Here is an 18,693-nt window from a genome sequence, read left to right on the forward strand (position 1 = left end):
TCACAGGGCTTGCACTCAGAGCCAGGCTTTAGCTCACTGCTTTCCTTTGCTCAAGGCTGCTTCTCTATCACTTCAGCTCTACTTCCAGCTTTTTCCTGTTCTGAGATCATTATCGCACTGACTGTTCTTATACTATGATCCCTAGATCTCAACTTTCTGAGTTGCTAGGATTACAAGCATGGGATACCAATGCCTAGCTAGCAAAATATGCGTGTGTGTGTGTGTGTGTGTGTGTGTGTGTGTGTGTATTATAGATTTCTTTTAGTCTGCCTAAGATCTTGGCTTTAGAAATTCAAGAAAATATAGGTTGGCCAGTAACTTCTAAGTACCATGACCCTTTAACAAGCAGAGCTGCATGCTCAGTTGCTATACCAAGCAGCGCCTTACCTGCTGTTGGGGTTTTGGTTTTATTTCCTGAAATAACAGAAACAACTTTTCTATCATTGTTTCTTCCACATAGTCAATTATATAATTTTTCTGTAGGAGGCAAGCACTCTTGCCACTGGGCCATATTCCTAGCCCCAACTATATAATTTTTAGACATCAAAAAAAACTATCACATTGGGGCTGGGGATATAGCCTAGCGGCAAGAGTGCCTGCCTCGGATACACGAGGCCCTAGGTTCGATTCCCCAGCACCACATATACAGAAAACGGCCAGAAGTGGCGCTGTGGCTCAAGTGGCAGAGTGCTAGCCTTGAGCGGGAAGAAGCCAGGGACAGTGCTCAAGCCCTGAGTCCAAGGCCCAGGACTGGCAAAAAAAAAAAAAAAAAAAAAAAAAAACCTATCACAAATACTCTGAAGTCCCCAAATAGCAAAGACTAACTTTGATTGTACATATCTCTCTGGTCCACCATGCAGAATGTCATGTGGAGTAAATCAGCACATCTTAAAACATGAATCTGGGTTGAAAAGTTCAGAGATTACCTCCTGAATTTTGCAGCAGCTGAGTTGATTTTGGCCCCACAAAGCAGACTCTTGTTTATTTGCTCATAAAACATCTCTGCAGGGATGATGGGTCTTACAAATCACACTGGACACATGAGAAGTGGGGTTGGTTTTGTTTGTACTTTGGCCACTGGTCAAGCGGAACTGACAGACTCTTTCTTTTCAACTGGAGCGGTTTCTGGTCAGAACAACTGTGTCAGACACCTGGGCTTCTTAGTAGCTTACATAGTTCCTTGTTGTTGTTGTTGTTGTTTTGCTGGTTCTGGGGCTTGAACCCCAGGGCCTGAGCACTGTCCCCGGCTTCTTTTTGCTCAAGGCTAGCGCCTTACCATTTGAGCCACAGCACCACTTCTGGCTCTCTCTGTTTATGTGATGCTAAGGAATTGAACGCAGGGCTTCATGCACGCTAGACAAGCACTCTACCGCTAAGCCACATTCCCAGCTCCAGCTTACATAGTTCTTATCCAGGTAAAAAAATAATGTATAAAACATCCATGTAATAATGTATAAGCTATCCATGTATAAAATCACGATGACTTCCTCTACCTAGTAATTCTCCTACTGGACGTCTTTACTGATGCTTGCATTGGGAGAACTGAGAAGGAGAAAGGGAGAGGCTTCTCAGAATCCCGTGAAGGGAATGGTTACAAAAAGAACAGGGAAGCTGTCAGGAGGAGGAGCAAGCCTGGAGTCTGTGGCTTCACCGTTGACACTTAGTGCGAAGACTCTGCATGGACTTAGGGTAGGAACTCTGGTGAAGCAGGCCTCCCACTCTCTCTCAACTTCACAGAGGTTGGAAAGGGCACAGAGGAGTGAGGGAGCCTGCTTGGGTTCAAACAGCTAGTGAGACAACTCAGCCGGGACTGCAACTAGGCCGTTGGGCTGGTGGCTCAGCTCGTGTTTGGCCTATTAAGTGAAAAGAGACTCCTATAGTCAGTATCTCAAATGTCTCTAAAGGCCCACGTGTTAGCTCGGTCCCAGAGTGGAGCTGTTTAGATTGAATGAAGCCTCATGAGAGACTCTTAGGCAACTGGGGCACTGTGGGACCCTGGCCCCTCCTCTTCCTCTCTTTCCTCTCTGGGTGGTGATATAAACAGTTCTGGCTCTGCCCCATGCTTTCGCCATGATATACTATCCACTACATGGGAGAAAGCCAACATAACCCTTTCTCCTTTTTAAGCTAATTATCCTAAAGGGTTTTGTCAACAGTGATGGAAAACAATTCATACAAGGACAAAGAATATTTCTCAGCTGTAGCAAGATGCACCAGTTAAAAACTCAAGAAAGTCAATCGAGCCAGGTCACCTCTCTCTCAATCCTCTGTGTGTTTCAAAGGTGAAATGGTATGACTGCTGAGTTTCCTTTTCTAACCTTGCACATGCCACTCCCAAAGCTAAACTCTCTACAGCTTGGTTCCCAGAGGCCCAGGTCTATAGCCACACTTTCTGTTCAGGGCAAAGGTCACCAGACAGAAACCTCCCCTCAGTCCCGAAATCGGGATGGGGAAGCCTCGGGAGTGGATTCTAGCAATGAGGTGATCGAGGACGGTAAGGGACACACACTGGACCTATCAGTCTCCAGCTGCACACACAGCCTGAGTCAGTTCCTCCTCAGCTCTGTCTTGATATTTACAACCGTGGAGGAGCGCAGCAAAGACCTCAAAGAAATACAAAGAAATGGAAGCAAACCATAGTAAAATGCTGTGGATTAAGTCCGACAAAGCCTTGAGGGAGGCCCACGCGTAATCAGTTCTGTGGCTCTGGGGACACTTCCATTTTTACAGCAGTTCTACAGGTAAACAAAGATACTAGAGACACAAATGGCCCTTGACAGAATGTGAACCTGAAATGACCCTCAAAGGCCCATGTGTTAAAGGCTTGGTTCTCAGTGTGGTATTATTGAGAGGAGGAGGAGGAAACAGCTAGGTGCTGGTGGCTCACACCTGTAATCCTAGCTACTCAGGAAGCTGAGCTCTGGGGAATGCAGTTCAAAGCCAGCCAGGGCAGGAAAGCCCACGAGACTCTTATCTCCAATTAACCACCCGAAAACCGGAAGTGGCACTGTGGCTCAAAGTGGTAGAGCACTAGCCTTGAGCAAAAGAGCTCAGGGACACCACCCAGGCCCCAAGTTCAAGCTCCACAACCGACAAAATAAATAAATAAGGAGGTGGAATTTGGGAGGAATTCCGATCACCAGAAGTCATGCCCTTGAAGGGGCTATTGGGACCCTTGGTGCCTTCATGTCTCAGTCTTTCCTTCCTCGGGATGTTTGGCTACATGCCATCAACTGACCAATGCCTGAGACCTCTCAAACTGTGAGCTAAAATAAATCTTCTCATAGGTTGTTGTACCTCAGGCATGCTGTCACAGTACTGTAGAGCTGACGAACACAGACCCCCCCAGTGTCCTTGTATAGTCTAGCTTGGCCTAAGGACATGCTAAGCAGTATCGGTTAGGGCCTGACCCTCAACCACTAGTCAGGGAGGAAGCAGCCTCTACTGAACCAACTGTGCCACCCATGGGGAGATATTAATCCCTTCTCTGTACACTGTTAACAAAACAGAAGGTGCTGTTCTTCTCCCACTAAAAGGAATAGAGCCCCAAGTACCTCCAGGACGTTGGTGCTTTTATGTGTCCGTTTATCTAGGAGCTGGCTCCAGTTCTTCGTGTACACATCCATTCATTAAATATTTACGGGGCAGCACCTGCTCCCAGTTAGTCACCAAGAAACAAACAGACAGGAGCAAGAGAACACTGCCCGGAAGAAAGGTACAGTGCTGGCCAGAGAGTGAGGAAAGATAAAGGCACTCATAACGAGAACAGGAAAGTGAACTTGGGACGCTGAGCCCAGGCGTCTTAGTGTCACTCACCTGAGCAAGATGGGCAAAGCCCCAGGAAAGGTCCCAGGGCATCAGAGGGAGATCAGAAGGCAGGGCCCAGTGGGGCATAAGAAGGTCTTCTGCACAAATCATGCTAGAAGACCCTGGTTTGGGGGAACACCCAGAGGGCATAGCGGAGTGGCCAGAAGGGGGTGCAGGGAGCTACCTTGCAGTCGCAGCCGATGGGCTGGCCACACTCCTCACACGTGTTGGCATAGAGCGCCTCAAAGCAGGCCACACAGTGGGGGTTCTCCTCCCTCAGGATGTACTTCTTGCCGAAGAGTGATTCATTGCAGTGGTGGCAGTCAAAGCGCTCAGTCATGGTGACACTCACCCCGGTTTACAGCAACCTGTCAAAAAGAGGAGATGGGAAAGGGCCTCAGTGAGCGCTCGCCACCAGTCACAAACTCAAAGGCGTGAGCCGGGACCCATCTGTCTGTCCTGTCTGATCCAGCCAAGGGCAAGAGTGTTTGTGCAAGGGCATGCCTGCACATGTGCAAGTGTGTGTGTGTGTGCCTGGATTCATTCAACTCAACCTTGCTATGCAACTAATGTTTAACGATTCACTTATTTTCATTCGTTGAGCAGTTTTCAGTTTGAACGTACTCCCCTTCCTTCCTTCCTTCCTTCCTTCCTTCCTTCCTTCCTTCCTTCCTTTCTTTCTTTCTGTCCTGGTACTGAGGCTTGAACTCAGGGCCTAGACACTGAGTCTCAAGGACTTTCCTGCCGAAGCATGCTTTGAACTGCAATCCTCAACTTCTCAGCCTCCTGAGCAGCTAGGGCTACGGGCGCGAGACAGTGGCACCTGGCTAGCACTCCACTGTGAACGTCCCAATCGTGACTGGCTACAGGAGAATGCCGGACTCAGGGAGGCCAGGGTCAGAGCCCCCATCCGCCAGGTCTGGCTGTGGGCTCACTACCGATGTGTGACCCTGCCTTGCCTCTTTGTGTTCTCGCTACCTCCAAAATAGAAATGCAGGCGTAGAAACAATATGTCCAGTGCTATAAAAAGATTTCCCACATGCTCCCCTTTGTGATTCATGCATCTGAACAGGAAGAAACCAATGGTGGGGTGGAGGGAGATATCGGACAGGGAAATCCGAGAAGAAAGCATTGACCTATACCCCAGCCTTGCATCAGGGAGTAGAATCTGCCCCAAACCCTAGAGAAACAGCCAAGGTTCCTCAGAGAGAGTCCTTTCTCCCAATAAATGCCCAGCACCCTTCTTTGTCCCCAGAGCACAGGATAAAGGGAAGGGCTCCCTTCCAGGAATAAGGATTAGCACCTGATCCAAAAGGCAGGGGCAACTGCCAGGGGCTCTCCAGGCAATACCTCAAGTGTCACGAAGAAGAACAAGAATGTGCCTCCAGACATGTCCCATTTTTCCAGGATCAGAATACAATATGCGCAGAGACAAAGGGAAGGCCTGAGGGGTGGGGGTTGGAAAGCTAGTAGGTCTCACTTTCCATGCCCGTGAGATTATGACCATAACATTCCAGATAACTAAAGTCCACCAGGGGCAGAGCACCGTGGTTCAAACCTATCATTCCAGCTGCGATCCTCAGATGGCAGTTCAAAGGCAGCCTGAGCAGAAAATTCTGAGAGCGTCATCTCCAATCAACCAGCAAAATGCCAGAAGTGGAGATACGGCGTAAAGGGTAGAGCTGCGACCTTGAGCTTTGAGGCTCTGCGTTCAAGTCCCGGTATCATTACCGAAGAAAAGAGAGAGAGAAAGTCCACTATGAAGAAGACTCAAAGCTAATCCTTAATTTTTTTTTATCTTTAAGTAGTTGTACAAAACAATATGAATACCATGCATCTTGATCGATGTCACCTCTTCTTATCAAGGACTGATTCTTCTTAAGGGAAATTTTCTTAGGTGACCAAAATTAATTTGCTAAAAGGAAAAAGCTTCATTAAGTTGTTAAAACAGGCACACTGGCTAGCTTTGTAACTCTGAGAAAATGCTTCATAATTCAATTCAATTTCCAGTCACTTCAAAATACCGGGGAGTGAATTTCCAGAATTAGACACTCTGAAACATATAAAATATTGTGGCATGGTTTAGGTTTATAGCAAATTTAATAGTGTTTATCAATTTTATACTCTTGTATATAGAAAGTTATGACAAGCATAAGCTGAGAAGGGAATATCTCTCAAGCATTCATCCTCCATTATATCTGTGTTTATAGAGTACTTTCCTTCCAAGACTATTAGATGTGCAGCTGGATATACGTGGCAAGATGTTCTCCTCAGTCCTCTTCCTAGAGTTAAAGAAAACACTGTCTGGACATTCTTGTGATAACATCACAAGATGGGGCCCATGAGCATTGAGCTATTATTCTGAAACCCAACATATGGCCAGCCTTTGTGCTGAGGTCATCCGGGAGGCCTGCCACTCTGCCGGCTGAAGATCCCGGGCTTTCTTGTAACTCTTAAGTTATTAGTTTTGAACTTGGCCATCGCTGACATCACTCCAGTTGAAATTTGTCATGCCAACATAGGTATTTTTCCCAATAAAGGCTGCCATTTAGCTGAACAAGAGAAATGAACGAGGGACAGCCTGTTCTCTTCACACAGAGGAATGAAGATATGGGAGAGGACTGTAACTCTGGAAGTTGGACAGCTAGAAACAAATCCTGAGATTATCTACAACTACCTCATTTTACACATGGAAAAACTGAAGCCAGGAGTGACGAGCCACCAGGAGTCACCTCAGGAGCTCTCTCCCACAGCTCTTGCACTTGGGAGAAACAAGCTCCCAATCTTTTGTTTGTTCCTTTGTGTGCTGGTACTGGGGAGGGTTCAATTCAGGGCCCTGTATCCTTGCTCAGCCTTTGCACTCAAGACTCACTTCCAGCTTTCTGGTGGTGAATGGAGATTAATCTCACCCCGTTTTGCCTGGGCCACCTTCAAACTGTGATCCTCAGATCTCAGCCTTCATAGTTAGAATTATACACATGAGCCACCAGCACCCAGCAGAACACTGAGTCTTAATCAGGAGTGGTTCCTTGAGGTGTTGGACAAGTACCAGCCCTGCAGGGGGAAAGGAGGCCATTTGTAGTCTGTGTAGCCAGCTATATGAAGACCACATCTGTGACTGAAGCCTCTGAGAGGCACCCCTTCCCTCCAAGGTCATGCTCAGAAGATCCTATCCTCATTATATGCCTTGCCACCTTCTCTAATGCTCTGTGTCCGGTGTAGAAAAATAATCCAAGGGTGAAACATGAGCATAAGCAGGACTTACAGTATGACTGTGCTACAGGTCACCATCGCTGACCCTGGGTTCCAACAGGAATGGCGCAGCAGTTCTGACCTGCTCACAGGGTCCAAATTGGCTGATAGCCCAGGCCCCCATTTCTATACAGTCATTTCTGATTGTCACATTCCTTATCTCTGCTACGAGATCACAACTGTTTTCTGCAACATCCAACTGGCAGGGTTTAGAAATGAACCACCACCACTAAACTGGAGCACAGCAAAGGCACTTTTATCTGACAAGGTTGTCTTAAGGATTTGCAAAGAAGCACTCTCCTTGACCGTCTCAACTAATGAGAAAGCTGCAAGCTTCACTCGGCTGCACAGGATTCAAGACCATCCCTCCTACCAAAGAGAATTTTTTTCTTTTTTTTTTTAGGAAGAGGATAGGGTTTGAACTCTAGAATCTCCCAAATGCTCAGCATGTATCCTACCACTATCTCTAGCCCCAGAATATTTCCTTTTAGAGAACTGTATAAAGTTATAGTATCCATCGTAAGCCTTCTTTATTGGGAATATATATATATACTGGGGCTTGGCCTCAGGGCCTGGGTTCTACTCCTTAGCTTTTTCACTCAGGGTTGGCTCTCTTAACATGTGAACCACATCTCTGCTTCTGGCTTTTTGCTGGTAATTTGGAAATATGAGTCTCGTGGTCTTTCTAGCCTAGTCTGACTTCGAACCGCAATCCTCCTATCTCCGTCTCTTGAGTAGCTAAGGTTATAGGCATGAGCTAGTCTGGTGCACTTTTTAATCCTACAAAACACCTGTTTGTTCAAGCAACATTGGTTGGTTAAGCTGGAATCGCATGCTGGATGTCCGGCGAAGCTGGAGATAACAACGGTGAGAGAGATTCAGGGCTTTCTACTCGGGCAGGTGGTCTAAGGGAGGGCAAGCACCTTATGCCAGAAGGCAAACCTCCATGCTGAGAGCTCAAGAGAAACAAAGATCTCAGAGGAACAGGGAGGAGTCCCGGGTGGGCCAGGGCTGACTTCCGGGAAGGGAAGCACCTGTGCTGGGAAGAGATGAGCAAGTGATGCTAGAGGTCAAGGGACAAGGAAGCCACGCAACGGGAGTGAAAACCAGGTCAGAGGCAGGACAGGCGCACACCAGGAAGCTGGAAGAGCTGCTGGCAGGGATAGGAAGAGATGCAACCAAAAAGCAAAGGGCCGAGCCAAGAGTCAGAGTGCTCTGTTCATTCATGGACTTGGGTGTTCCCGGTAGGTAACAGGATTCTGCCTGCCTGCCTTCCGTAGCCTGCAACAGCGCAGTGCTGAGGGGTGAAGGGAGGCTCCAGTAATTGTTAACTGCATGGAAGCCACTCCACCTATGTAAGACAGGGACAGAGGGGTGGGGGTGGGGACCAAACAGGGTCAGTGACTCCTAAAAATGATGTCATGTTGTCAGAGTCCAGTTCTGAAATGTTTTCTCCCAATAAATGGAGGAGACATGTAAGGTTCTTCCCCTCCCGCCACCCTCTCTGAACCCTACACCGCACCTCAAGGTTATATTAGTTTTTCCCCATTACCTGGCACTCAGGAATGCTGTAAGGATTGAGTAAGGGCATGCAGGGAGACAACCAAACACTAGGTGTGGTTGCTGACATGGGATTCACTGAGTCAAATCCAAATTACAGTGTCCTGGAGTTCTCCCTCTTCCCAAGGAAAGCAGCCTCCTGAGGCCCCCGCCGCTCTTCGCTCTGAGCAAGCAGAGTATTTGAATAACCTGGACATTAAGGAACAGGTTTGAGGCCAGGTGAGGCAGGTTCCAGGGGCAGCTCACTGGACGGGAGTTGAGGGCTTTGATCTCTTCGTCTCTCATCATCCTGGCCTCCAGTCAGTGGCAAAACGCAGGTTCAGAAAGCAAGGGAGCCAGGGTGCCGGGGCTCAATTAAGCTACAGATAAAACGAGATACGTCCACGGGTTTCTAAATAGGGTGTGTAAATCTCCAGACTTAAAAGCTGTCAACGTATAAAGAGAGGAGAGCATCAGAGCCACAAAGAGAAGAGAGACCGGAGGAAAGGGGAGGAAAATGGAAAGAGGATAAAGGTGAAGTAGAGAGAGGTAGGAAAAAGGGTGGGTGGGGGGGGGTGAGGGAGGAGAGAGGGCAGCACAATCGGAGCTAGAGAATGCTGACGTGGAGGAGTTGCTGTTTTGAGATAGGGTCTTGCTATGGAGTCCACACTGGCTTCAAACTCGATTCTCTTGTGGTGTGCCACCATGCTCAGTACGTTTGTGTTTAGGAGTTAGAAGGATTTCCTGAGCACCCAGGAAAGGGCTACCCAGTGGGCAGGCTCATCTTGGCCCACTGGCCAGGGCCTGTGAGTAGGAGCACATCCATCCCAAAGGAGAAACCTGGAGGGCCGCCACACCAGGCCAGCTTTGCAAAAACATCTTCACAAACCATGGTTTTCATGCCCGCCCCCCTTGTTTTCTTGCCTCTTTTCTTTCTCTCCTCCTCCTCCTCTTTGCTGGCTGTGGGACCTGAACTCAGGGCCTGAGCCCTATCTCTGAGATTATTTTTATGCTCAAGGCTAGTGCTCTACCACTTTGAGTCACAGCGCCAGTTCTGGTTTTCTGGGGGTTAACTGGAGTCTCTCACACCCGGACGGCTGCAAACCATGATTCTCAGAGCTCAGCTTCCTGAGGAGCGAGGGTTACAGGCGTGTCATGCCCTGTATTCATATCCATACTTCCATCTGATGCCCAGAGACCATTTTCTTCTTCCCCTTCAGATCCCCAAGAGTTTCTCTGTATTAGTTCAGCTTCATGATAAGCTTCTGATGCAGCCGTTTCCTGAAGAGAAATCTAGAACGTCTCCAAGCCCTTTTCACAGCAAATGCAAAAGCAGCTCAGTTAGCTAAGCCCTGGACAAAGTGATGCTGGCTTTCCTTTTTCTTTGGTTGTTGTTTTTATTTCCTTGGGACACAATCTCATTATATAGGCCGGGCTTGCCTCAAGCGTATCAGCCTTCTGCCCAGCCTCCCAAGTGCTGAGATTATAGGCATGTGTCACCATATCCAGCTCCACTATGCTGACCTTTAAATGCCAGAGACCCAATGGGACATGCCAATGCTATCAACAACCAACCGGAGTTTTAAAGAATCAATAAAGCTGGTCTACTGTAAAGCTGGTCTACTATATTCTTCACAAGAATGGGTTTTTAAAATGCGATGCTGTGTGTGTATGTGTATACATGTGCACGTGAGCATAGGTACTAGGGCTCTAACTCAAGATCTGGTCACTGTTCCTTAGCTTTTTCACTCAGGACTAGAGTTCTCCCTCTTGAGCCACAGCTCTGCTTCTGGTTAATTGGAAGTAAGCGTCTCATGGGCTTTCCTGCCCAGGCTGACTTTGAACCATGGTCCTCAGACGTCAGTTTCCTGAGTAGGTAGGATTACAGTCGTGAGCCACTGGTGCCCCACTAAAAAGGCAATGCTCTCCTGACACCACACCGCACTCTAACTGCCTGAGTCCCCCAGCCACTACAGGCACTGGGCAGGTGGCAGTACAGGCCACTGAGATCCCATCAACAGGTAACATACATAGGGCCTTTGTAAACATTTGCAGAACAAATGAGGAAAGAAATGCAAACGTCCTGGAGTACAAAGCATGAGAGCAGAAATCAAGCCAGAAAACGTGGAATGCATCATGTGCACAATCCACTCTGTTTAGCAAACCCCAAAAGTAGTGTGGTTTGGCATCTGATGCCATTAAAATCGCTAATGTGACAGATCCTGAACTTTATTCTCTCTGTCTCCAAACAGCGTCATTCCTCTTCCCAGACAAATGGCGGCTTCCACAGCAGGGAGAGCTTTCTCTATTGTATTTGGACTCTGGACTCATATGAACACACAGCTGTACAGTTCACAAGGCCTGGCAGGTCAAAAAGCAAAATGCCAGCCAGGAGATGCTCTCAGGCTCTGGGAAGAGTGCCCATCCCCCAGCATAGCATGGGCTCTGGGCCACCCAAAGCCCTGAGTACTCTGTACAGACACTCTAGAGTCTCTAATCAAAAGTGCTCTGCCCAGACCCCGTCAGGGACTCACACCCCTGACTTGGTGAAAGAATACATGTGCCGGTTTGATAACAAAAGCAAGACTCGCTCCAACCCCCGGTTCTCTTGAGTCCCTTCTTTTAAGTAGAAATTCTGGTTAAAAACAAAAAAAGGGAGAAAAGACATCAGCGCAAGGGATGTTGCTGTATCTAGGAATGGAATAATATGTCTGGAATTCACTCAAAACCAACTTCGAGACATTTGGACTACATACCATTTTAGATTGTAAGGTATAAGTTTGCCCATGCTTACCACTGTATACTTACGGGCTCATTTAATGATCCCTTATAGAATGTATCTACTGGCAAGGGGAAAGGATGTGTTATTATGTAGTAACTTTCAAACTAAAAAGAAATTCTTGACTTGTCTAGGAGATTTCTAAGATACATTTTGTGTGAGACAATGCTCAAATGAGGTAAGCTGCTCTTTACCTTGCAATGGTGAGTCAAACGGGAGAAAACAATAGAAGTCAAATTTCTGACCTGAATCCACGAGTGAAAGAGTAGTTGCACTTGTTTTCTGAGCTGCATTAGACTGTTTAATCCGGCCGGTGAGGGTGTATTGAGTAATCGGGACATCCCACATACCGTGGTAGGTGCTGGGAACCTGAGAACACACACACCATCTCCAACGCGTCCTGCTCTAGCTGGAGCGCCAAAGAATGTAAATCATCTTTAAGATTCTATCTTGTCAGCTAATCTCCAAACATGCCATTTCAGGAGATACAAGACAACCCCAGTGATTCAGGCAGGAAGGGCAGGCTGTCTCAAGTTCATAACTCACTCTGGCGTGGGGACAGATGGAGACTCCACCCAAAGGCTCCTACGTTGGGAGCACGTGTACAAGTGAGCCTGTCTCTCCACCAACACAACCAACACCACCTGACCTCCCTCTTCCTTTTCCCTCTCCATCGGCCTGGCCTCCATTTCCCATGATCCTCTCCAGACTGGCCTTTTCCTCTGCTATCCCTCAGCTTTCACAAGAACCCACCTCTGTCTCTTCCTTCTCAGCAAAGCCCTACTCCCGGGTGGGGTTGTCATGGCAACTGCATCAGCCTGCTGAGCTAGGCTCGCACACTTCTTCCATTCCATGACTGAAGGCCTAATTCAAGAGTTACAGCATCCCACATAGGTCTGTTTCCTTGAGAACAGAGGGTCTCAATATTTGCAGACTCCGAGGATACTCTAATTTTACTTTTCATCAAAATAGGGCGGCTGCTTCTCCTGGTGGCCCAGACTACTACTTGCCTTACTCAGTCCCGTACGCACGGAAGAGGATGTCTTGAAGTTCCCGGCCACGTCAGAGCAGACTGGGGATGGGGCATGAAGGCTAAGGACAAGGGATAACACAAGAGATGTCCAGCTCTAGACTGAAAGGCACACATGGGTGTTACACCAGGGCTGAGCCCCAAGACTGACCAACACCTCTTAGCACATTGCCATGAAGAAGCTCACCTTATGGCAAAAGGAAAAAAAAAAAAAAAAACAACAACAAACCTAGCCTATCAGGAACCAAGAAGTGAGAGCATTTAAACAGGTGCAAGTAAGAGCTGGGGTGGGGGTGGGGGTGTTTACAAATGTTACTGGGGTGGTGGTTTAGAAGATGAACCAGTAGTAGATAAATGGATATATACCCGGACGGTCCATGACTTGTGATTCTGTGTATGTGCTGATACGAGGGGGCTTGAACTGAAGGCCTGGGCTCAGTCCTTTAGCTTTCTTCCTGCTCATGGCTGCTCTCTACCACTTGAGCCACAGCTCAAGGCTTTTTACTGGTTATTTGGAGACAAGAGTCTCATGGACTTTCCTGACAGGGCTGGCTTTGAACCTTGATTCTCAGCCTCCTGAATAGCTCGAATTACAGACATAAGCCACTAGGGCCAAGCTTACCTGTAATTTTTTTTTTTTTACTATACTGATGATACAAAAGTGATCTATTTCCAGTAGATACTACTTCAAATTTTGAATGTGAATTGTGTATGTGTGTGCACGAACACTAGTATTTGGCACAAAAATCAAGGCTTCATGGTCTTACTTAGCTTTTTCCACTCAAGGCTGGTACTCTTATCACTTAAGCCACACCTCTACTGTCTTGTTTGTTTGTTTGTTTGTTTCCTGGTTAATTGGAAATAAGTTTCTCAAACCTATCTGCCCAGGCTGACTTTGAACCACAATCCTTCACATGTCAGCCTCTTGAGTAGCTAGGGTTACAGATGGGAGCCAACAACACCTGGGTTTGAATATGAACCAGCACTATGTGGTTTCAAGCATCTTGTCTTATACTGGGCAGCCAAGGAGCTCCAGGTCATGGGAGGAATTAACTGTCACTCTACAGGGGGCTGTATGGCTGAGCTAGAACATGCAAGAGGGCAGGTGTACTTCCAGCTTACAATTCCATCAACATCAGATGGGTGTATCTGAATTAACCCCACTGTAAATTGGGGATCATCTATAACTAAACTTATTGAAGGATTCTGGATCACTCGGTTCTGGAAGCTGGTGAGTTGTTTACCATGCTTTCTGAACTCAGGGCCTTGTGCTCTCACAAGGCTTTCTCTGATCAAGGCTGACACTCCACCACTTGAGCTGCACCTCCAGTTCCAGCTTTTTCTTCCTAGTTAACTGGAAATGAGTCTCATGGATTGTCTGCTGAGGCTGGCTTAAACTGTGATCGTCTCCCGAGTAGCTAGTATTAGGCACGAAACACTAGTGCATAGCTGGAAACAGAATTCCTTAACATCTCGAGTCAGCAGGCTGGAGACCTATAGAGTCAAACGTTCCAGTCTGAACAGACCCAGGAAAAGCCAATGTTTCAGGCCTGGACCAAAGGAAGAAAGGAGCCGAGCCGTGTCCAGGCACAGTCCCCATTGGAGGACTTCCCTTTTACTTTTTTCTTCTATTTAGGTGTTTAATGGCCTGGCTAAGGGCCACACAGACTAGACAGTGCAGATTGCTTTACTCAGATGTTAATCTCTTCCAGAAACCCTCTCAGTGACACACCCTAAATATTTGACCAACTATCTGGGCACCTTCAGAGCCAATCAAGTGGACACATTACAGGAGGTAAAGTTGAAATCTGTAGTTCAGGATGACAGAAAAAATTCACTTGACTTTCTCAAAGCTAAAATGCCAGCCTAGTGACCTGAAACCACAGAAAGCCTGGGTAAGTATGTACATTTTGTTTAAGATGGGCTTTTGGAGGAAGTAGCCCCCTAATGTAATTCTACCTGAAATAATTGATAAGTAAAGGTAGCTTTAAGTTATTATTACAACACAGAAATATCTCATAGCTAACGTTTTGGTTCACCAGGCTCCAGGAATTTTGTATGTACTTCCTGGCAGCTGAGTCTGAGAATAGTCTGCCTATCCCAGCCCTGTATGAATTCACTTTTCATTATTTTAATGAGCTACCTGAAGCACACTAACTCTATAAAGAAAAGAAGTCTATTTGTTCATAGTTCTGAAAATTCTAGGGCATCAGCTTGGTCCTGGCTAGGACCTCGTGATCCATGGCAGGAACAGGTAAGATGGGAGAGATCACACTGCCAAAAGGAAGCGAATGGAGTCCCATAACCTCCTCCAAAGGCAATGACACCAACTGACCTACTGACCTCTCACTAGGGCTCACCTCCTAACACTGCCACACAGGGAACCAAGCTCCCAGCACATGAACTTTGGAGGTCAGAGCACATCCCAGCCAGAGCAGTCCTCCTTGTTTACAAGCGAGGCAGCCTGAGTCATAGCCACTGGGAGAGAGGCCCTTGGTATAAGACAGAAACAAAACCCAGGCCTCTTGACGCTCTGTATTCAGCGTGGCATTTTCGTCTGCAGTTTGTGTATCTCTCGGTACTGGATATGGTTTGACAAGCAAATTTTATATCAAAGCACGCAGCAGAAGGCCTCAGTTAAGATATTCAGTGTACCCTCATAAGAGTTCAATGGTCAGAAGCTTAGCGGTCAAGCTGACCACTAAGTGACAGTTCTCATGGCCAATATTTACAACTAAGAAACCTTGGGGAACATTATTTTGATCTCTCTGTATTCAGTTTACCTGTGAAAATGAGATCACCAAATCTATATACATTGCTTATGACATACAGGCTTAAAAACGCTACCACAGAAGCATCATGTATTGCCTTCCCACTTGAGGAAAGAGGCACGAGGACACCGGTGGTTTGGCAGGTTAATGGGCATCCCAGATGGGCATTTCAACAGCCTAGCTCCAGGCTGGGTGCATGCGCTGGTGCTGTACTCGTGAGTCTGTGACCTGAAAGGAGGTTGAAGAGCCCCACATAGGAACTGGTGGGCATGACACTCCCATCACTGTGCCGCTCAGAAAGTGCGTGTTAAAGCACAAGGGAATAAACAGGGTCGAAATCCAACTATCTATACTGACTGATAATCTTACAAATTTGGGATTCGTTCAATCTGGAAAACTTGTGAAAACTATATTATTCCCACCAGCGCAACGAAATATTTTTCACTGAGTTCTGTTTACTGATAGCTCATGGACTAGGAGTTTCTGTACATGTAATATTTGCTACAAATGTTTTTTTTTCTGGTCCAAATAATCTTCCTGATACCACAGGCCTCCTCCCTCTAATATATTATTATAAAGTAGACGCATGCACAGTCAGCACCAAAAAAATGCGAGGTTCCTGTAGAATAGTGTTTTGAGGACAATTCTTCTGTTCCTAAACCTGAGCTGGGACTTCCTCCTTTCCCCTAGCCATGCAAGACAATGCAGGCCACAGGCTGCCTGCCATGAAAAAAAACCACACACCTTTCACCCAAACGGTTTTGCCTCGGGCCAGTGGACCCAGACGGGGACTGGAAAGTGAATGTGACCATCTCTTCCTTTAAAATCAACCTATTCCACAATGGCAACCCACACATCACAACCCTTCCACCGAAAACAAATGAAAGTTTTTTGTTTTTGCCAGTCCTGGGGCTTGAACTCAGGGCCTGCACACTGTCCCTGGCTTCTTTTGCTCAAGGCTGGTGGAGCCACAGCGCCACTTCTGGCTTTTCTTGCTGTTGTTGTTTATGTGGTATGAGGGAATCGAACCCAGGGCTCCATGCATGCTAAGCAAGCACTCTACCACTAAGCCATATTCCCATCCCCAAATGAAAGTTCGTTAACTTTGCAGTTGGTTCTTTTTTTTTTTTTTTTTTTGAAGTTTTGCAGGAGTCACCCTGGGAGGTAACCGGGCAGGTGACCGACAGTCTGTGGGGCTTGAACTCAGGTCCTAGACTGTGTCTCCACGCGCTCTCCTCATGGCTGGTGTGCTACCTCTTGAGCAACAGCCCCTCTTCCAGCTTTGTACTGGTTAACTGGAGATGAGAATCTCACAGACTTTGCTGCCTGGGCTGGCTTTCAACCTTGATCCTCAGACCTCAGTCTCCTGAGCAGCTAGGATTACAGAAGTGAGCCTCCAGTGCCCTCAAACTATACTACGCACCGGCTGCCTTGGGCTCCACGCCAAGACCAGTTCTCTCAGTGGTCAGGCCAGGAGACAGGACGCGGGACAGTCAGAGGCTCCGATGGACAACCAGTCTCGGTGCAACCTTGGTCCAGGGCTTGTCCCTGGGTAGTTGGGTCCACGCCTGCCCCCCCGCGGCCACGCACACCCCGGCTCAGCTCACCTTTCCCCACCGCGGTTCTGGTCCACTCTATCCTGAGCCCTCCTCTCTGGGTCTCTCCTCCCACCACCGCTCGGCTCGGTCTCCCCCACGCCTCCCTCCGGGATTCAGGCTCCCTTCCCGTGGCCTTCCCCTCTCCCAGGATCGAGTCCTCCCCCATCCCGGGTCTCTCCAGGTCTCCCTTCGTGGGCTCGGCTTCTCACTCATTCCCCAAGACCCCACTCCTATGGCTCCAGCCCGCCCCCAAGTTTCGGGCCCCCCCACCCCCCACCCAGTGGGTCCCGTCTGTCTCCCCTTCGCGATCAGCAGCCCTCCCAAGCCTCCTGGTTCCACGGTTCGATCCCACTCCCACCCCCACCTCGGCTCGCCTCTCCCCACGATTCAGCTCCTCTCCGGAGCCTCCGAACGCACAGGTCCAGTCCGACCCCCCCCCCCCCCGTTTCACCCCCGTCAGGGCCCCCTTTTCCCGGGTGTTCCGTCCACGTTCGCCCCCCCACCCCCCGCGCCCTCGGGGGGTCCCTCTGCGCCCCCCCCGCGCGCGGCGATCGCGGCGCCCCGGAGACCCCCCCCCCCCCCCCACCGCCCGGGTCCCCGGCAGGGAGAGGCACTCACGGCGCGGCGCGGCGGCGCGGAGCTCCGGGACGCGGCGGGGTGGGCAGGCGGCCGGCGGAGCGGAGAGGACCGGAGCGGAGCGGAGCGGAGCGGGCGCCGCCCCCGAGAACCCCCGCCGAGTCATTTGACCAAATAAGGAGCCGCGCGCCGCCGGGGGAGGGAGCGCGGGAAGCGGGGCGGCGGCGGCGCGGGGCCGGGGCTGGCACCGGCGGCCCCCAGCCCGGCCTCGGGGTCGCCGCGTCTCCGCGCCCGCCCCCCGGGCACCGCGCCCCCCCCTCCCCTCCCCGGGCCATCCCTTTGTCTCCTGGCGCCGTTCTTTCTGGGGCTCCCGGGCGCCCCGGGCGCACGCCGCTCCCCGGAGCGGGCCGCACTCGTGCGCGGGCTCGGGAACGAGCTTCCGCTGGGGGGCCGTGGCCGGAGTGGGGCCGGGCCGGGCCGGGCGGGGGGGGGGGGGGGGACGCGGTCTGCGGGGCCCCGACGCCGAGCGGGAGCCGCGGGTGGGAGGATGGACGAGCTCCTTCTCCTCCCCGGAGCAGGCAGGAAGCGCGCCGTGGCGCCTCCGCGCTGGGGACACTTTGGGGGCTCACCTGGCCGAGGCCTCCTGCGCAGGACCCCGAGGAATTCATCCAGGATCTTTGTTCCTGGAAGGAGGGAATGAAGGGAAGGTCCCACCGTTGGGCTTCCCTTCGGTGACTCTTGAGGGAATGGCTTTCCCCCAGGGTCTGCTTTGGCCAGGTGGCTTGGCCCTTGTTAATTACTTTGAATTTTAATTGCGCACGGTGAATGAAGCCACATCCTCTTGCAGATAGTGTACCTGAGCTGGGCCAATGTGAACCCAGGGGCCGGGCCTGCTGGGTGAGGGATAAAAAGGGAGCAGCCTGACCCAGGTGCGTGCTTGCTTGCTGGCCGGAGCTCTGGCTGGTGGCACACCCTTCTGCAGAAGTCAATTTTGTCTTGCCTGGTTCCTTTCAAGTGGGTGTCTTTAGGCCTACCTGACATCCCAACTTCCCCAGCCATTTCTAACACACTTCTCAAAGGCCTGAGAAAGCAGATAGCCATTCCTGGTTCCTCCAAGGGTTGGAAGCACAGGTGTATGGAGGGAGGGTTGCCTTCCACACAAAAAGACCAAGCCCTCTACATGAAGCCAGAGCAGTCTCTTCCCAGGGGAAGGGGCCTGTTTGCTCTCGGGAGGGGTGCCAGCACACATAAAGACAGGTGGAAGAGGAGCGCGTGGTCAGATACGGGAAGTATGGTGAACATGTAACTGACAGAGATGTTAAGGGGGTGTACTTGTGGGTG

The 18,693-nt window shown here is 49.6% G+C and overlaps 1 protein-coding gene and 1 long non-coding RNA gene across 4 annotated transcripts in view; one reads left to right on the plus strand and one right to left on the minus strand.

The window, feature by feature from the left end:
- Fhl2 (four and a half LIM domains 2) overlaps nucleotides 1-18,693 on the minus strand; it is a 67,081-nt gene that overhangs the window by 20,981 nt on the left and 27,407 nt on the right. The window contains exons 1-2 of one of the 3 annotated variants that reach the window (XM_048352477.1): nucleotides 17,395-17,440; nucleotides 3,992-4,175 (exon numbers count right to left, since the gene is read on the minus strand). In XM_048352477.1, coding sequence (XP_048208434.1) covers nucleotides 3,992-4,147 — 156 coding nt within the window. In that variant the 5' untranslated portion in view covers nucleotides 4,148-4,175; nucleotides 17,395-17,440. Of the gene's footprint in view, nucleotides 1-3,991; nucleotides 4,176-15,307; nucleotides 15,564-17,394; nucleotides 17,441-18,693 lie in introns of those variants that run through there. The other 2 variants (XM_048352478.1, XM_048352479.1) reach the window with 2 other exon arrangements.
- Nucleotides 794-16,107, plus strand: LOC125356132. The gene is made up of 3 exons (XR_007211824.1): nucleotides 794-1,163; nucleotides 10,293-10,297; nucleotides 16,066-16,107. It is a non-coding gene; the product is annotated as an uncharacterized LOC125356132 (long non-coding RNA).

This window comes from Perognathus longimembris, chromosome 8 (assembly GCF_023159225.1).
Source record: "Perognathus longimembris pacificus isolate PPM17 chromosome 8, ASM2315922v1, whole genome shotgun sequence".
NCBI classification, from domain to species: domain Eukaryota; kingdom Metazoa; phylum Chordata; class Mammalia; order Rodentia; family Heteromyidae; genus Perognathus; species Perognathus longimembris.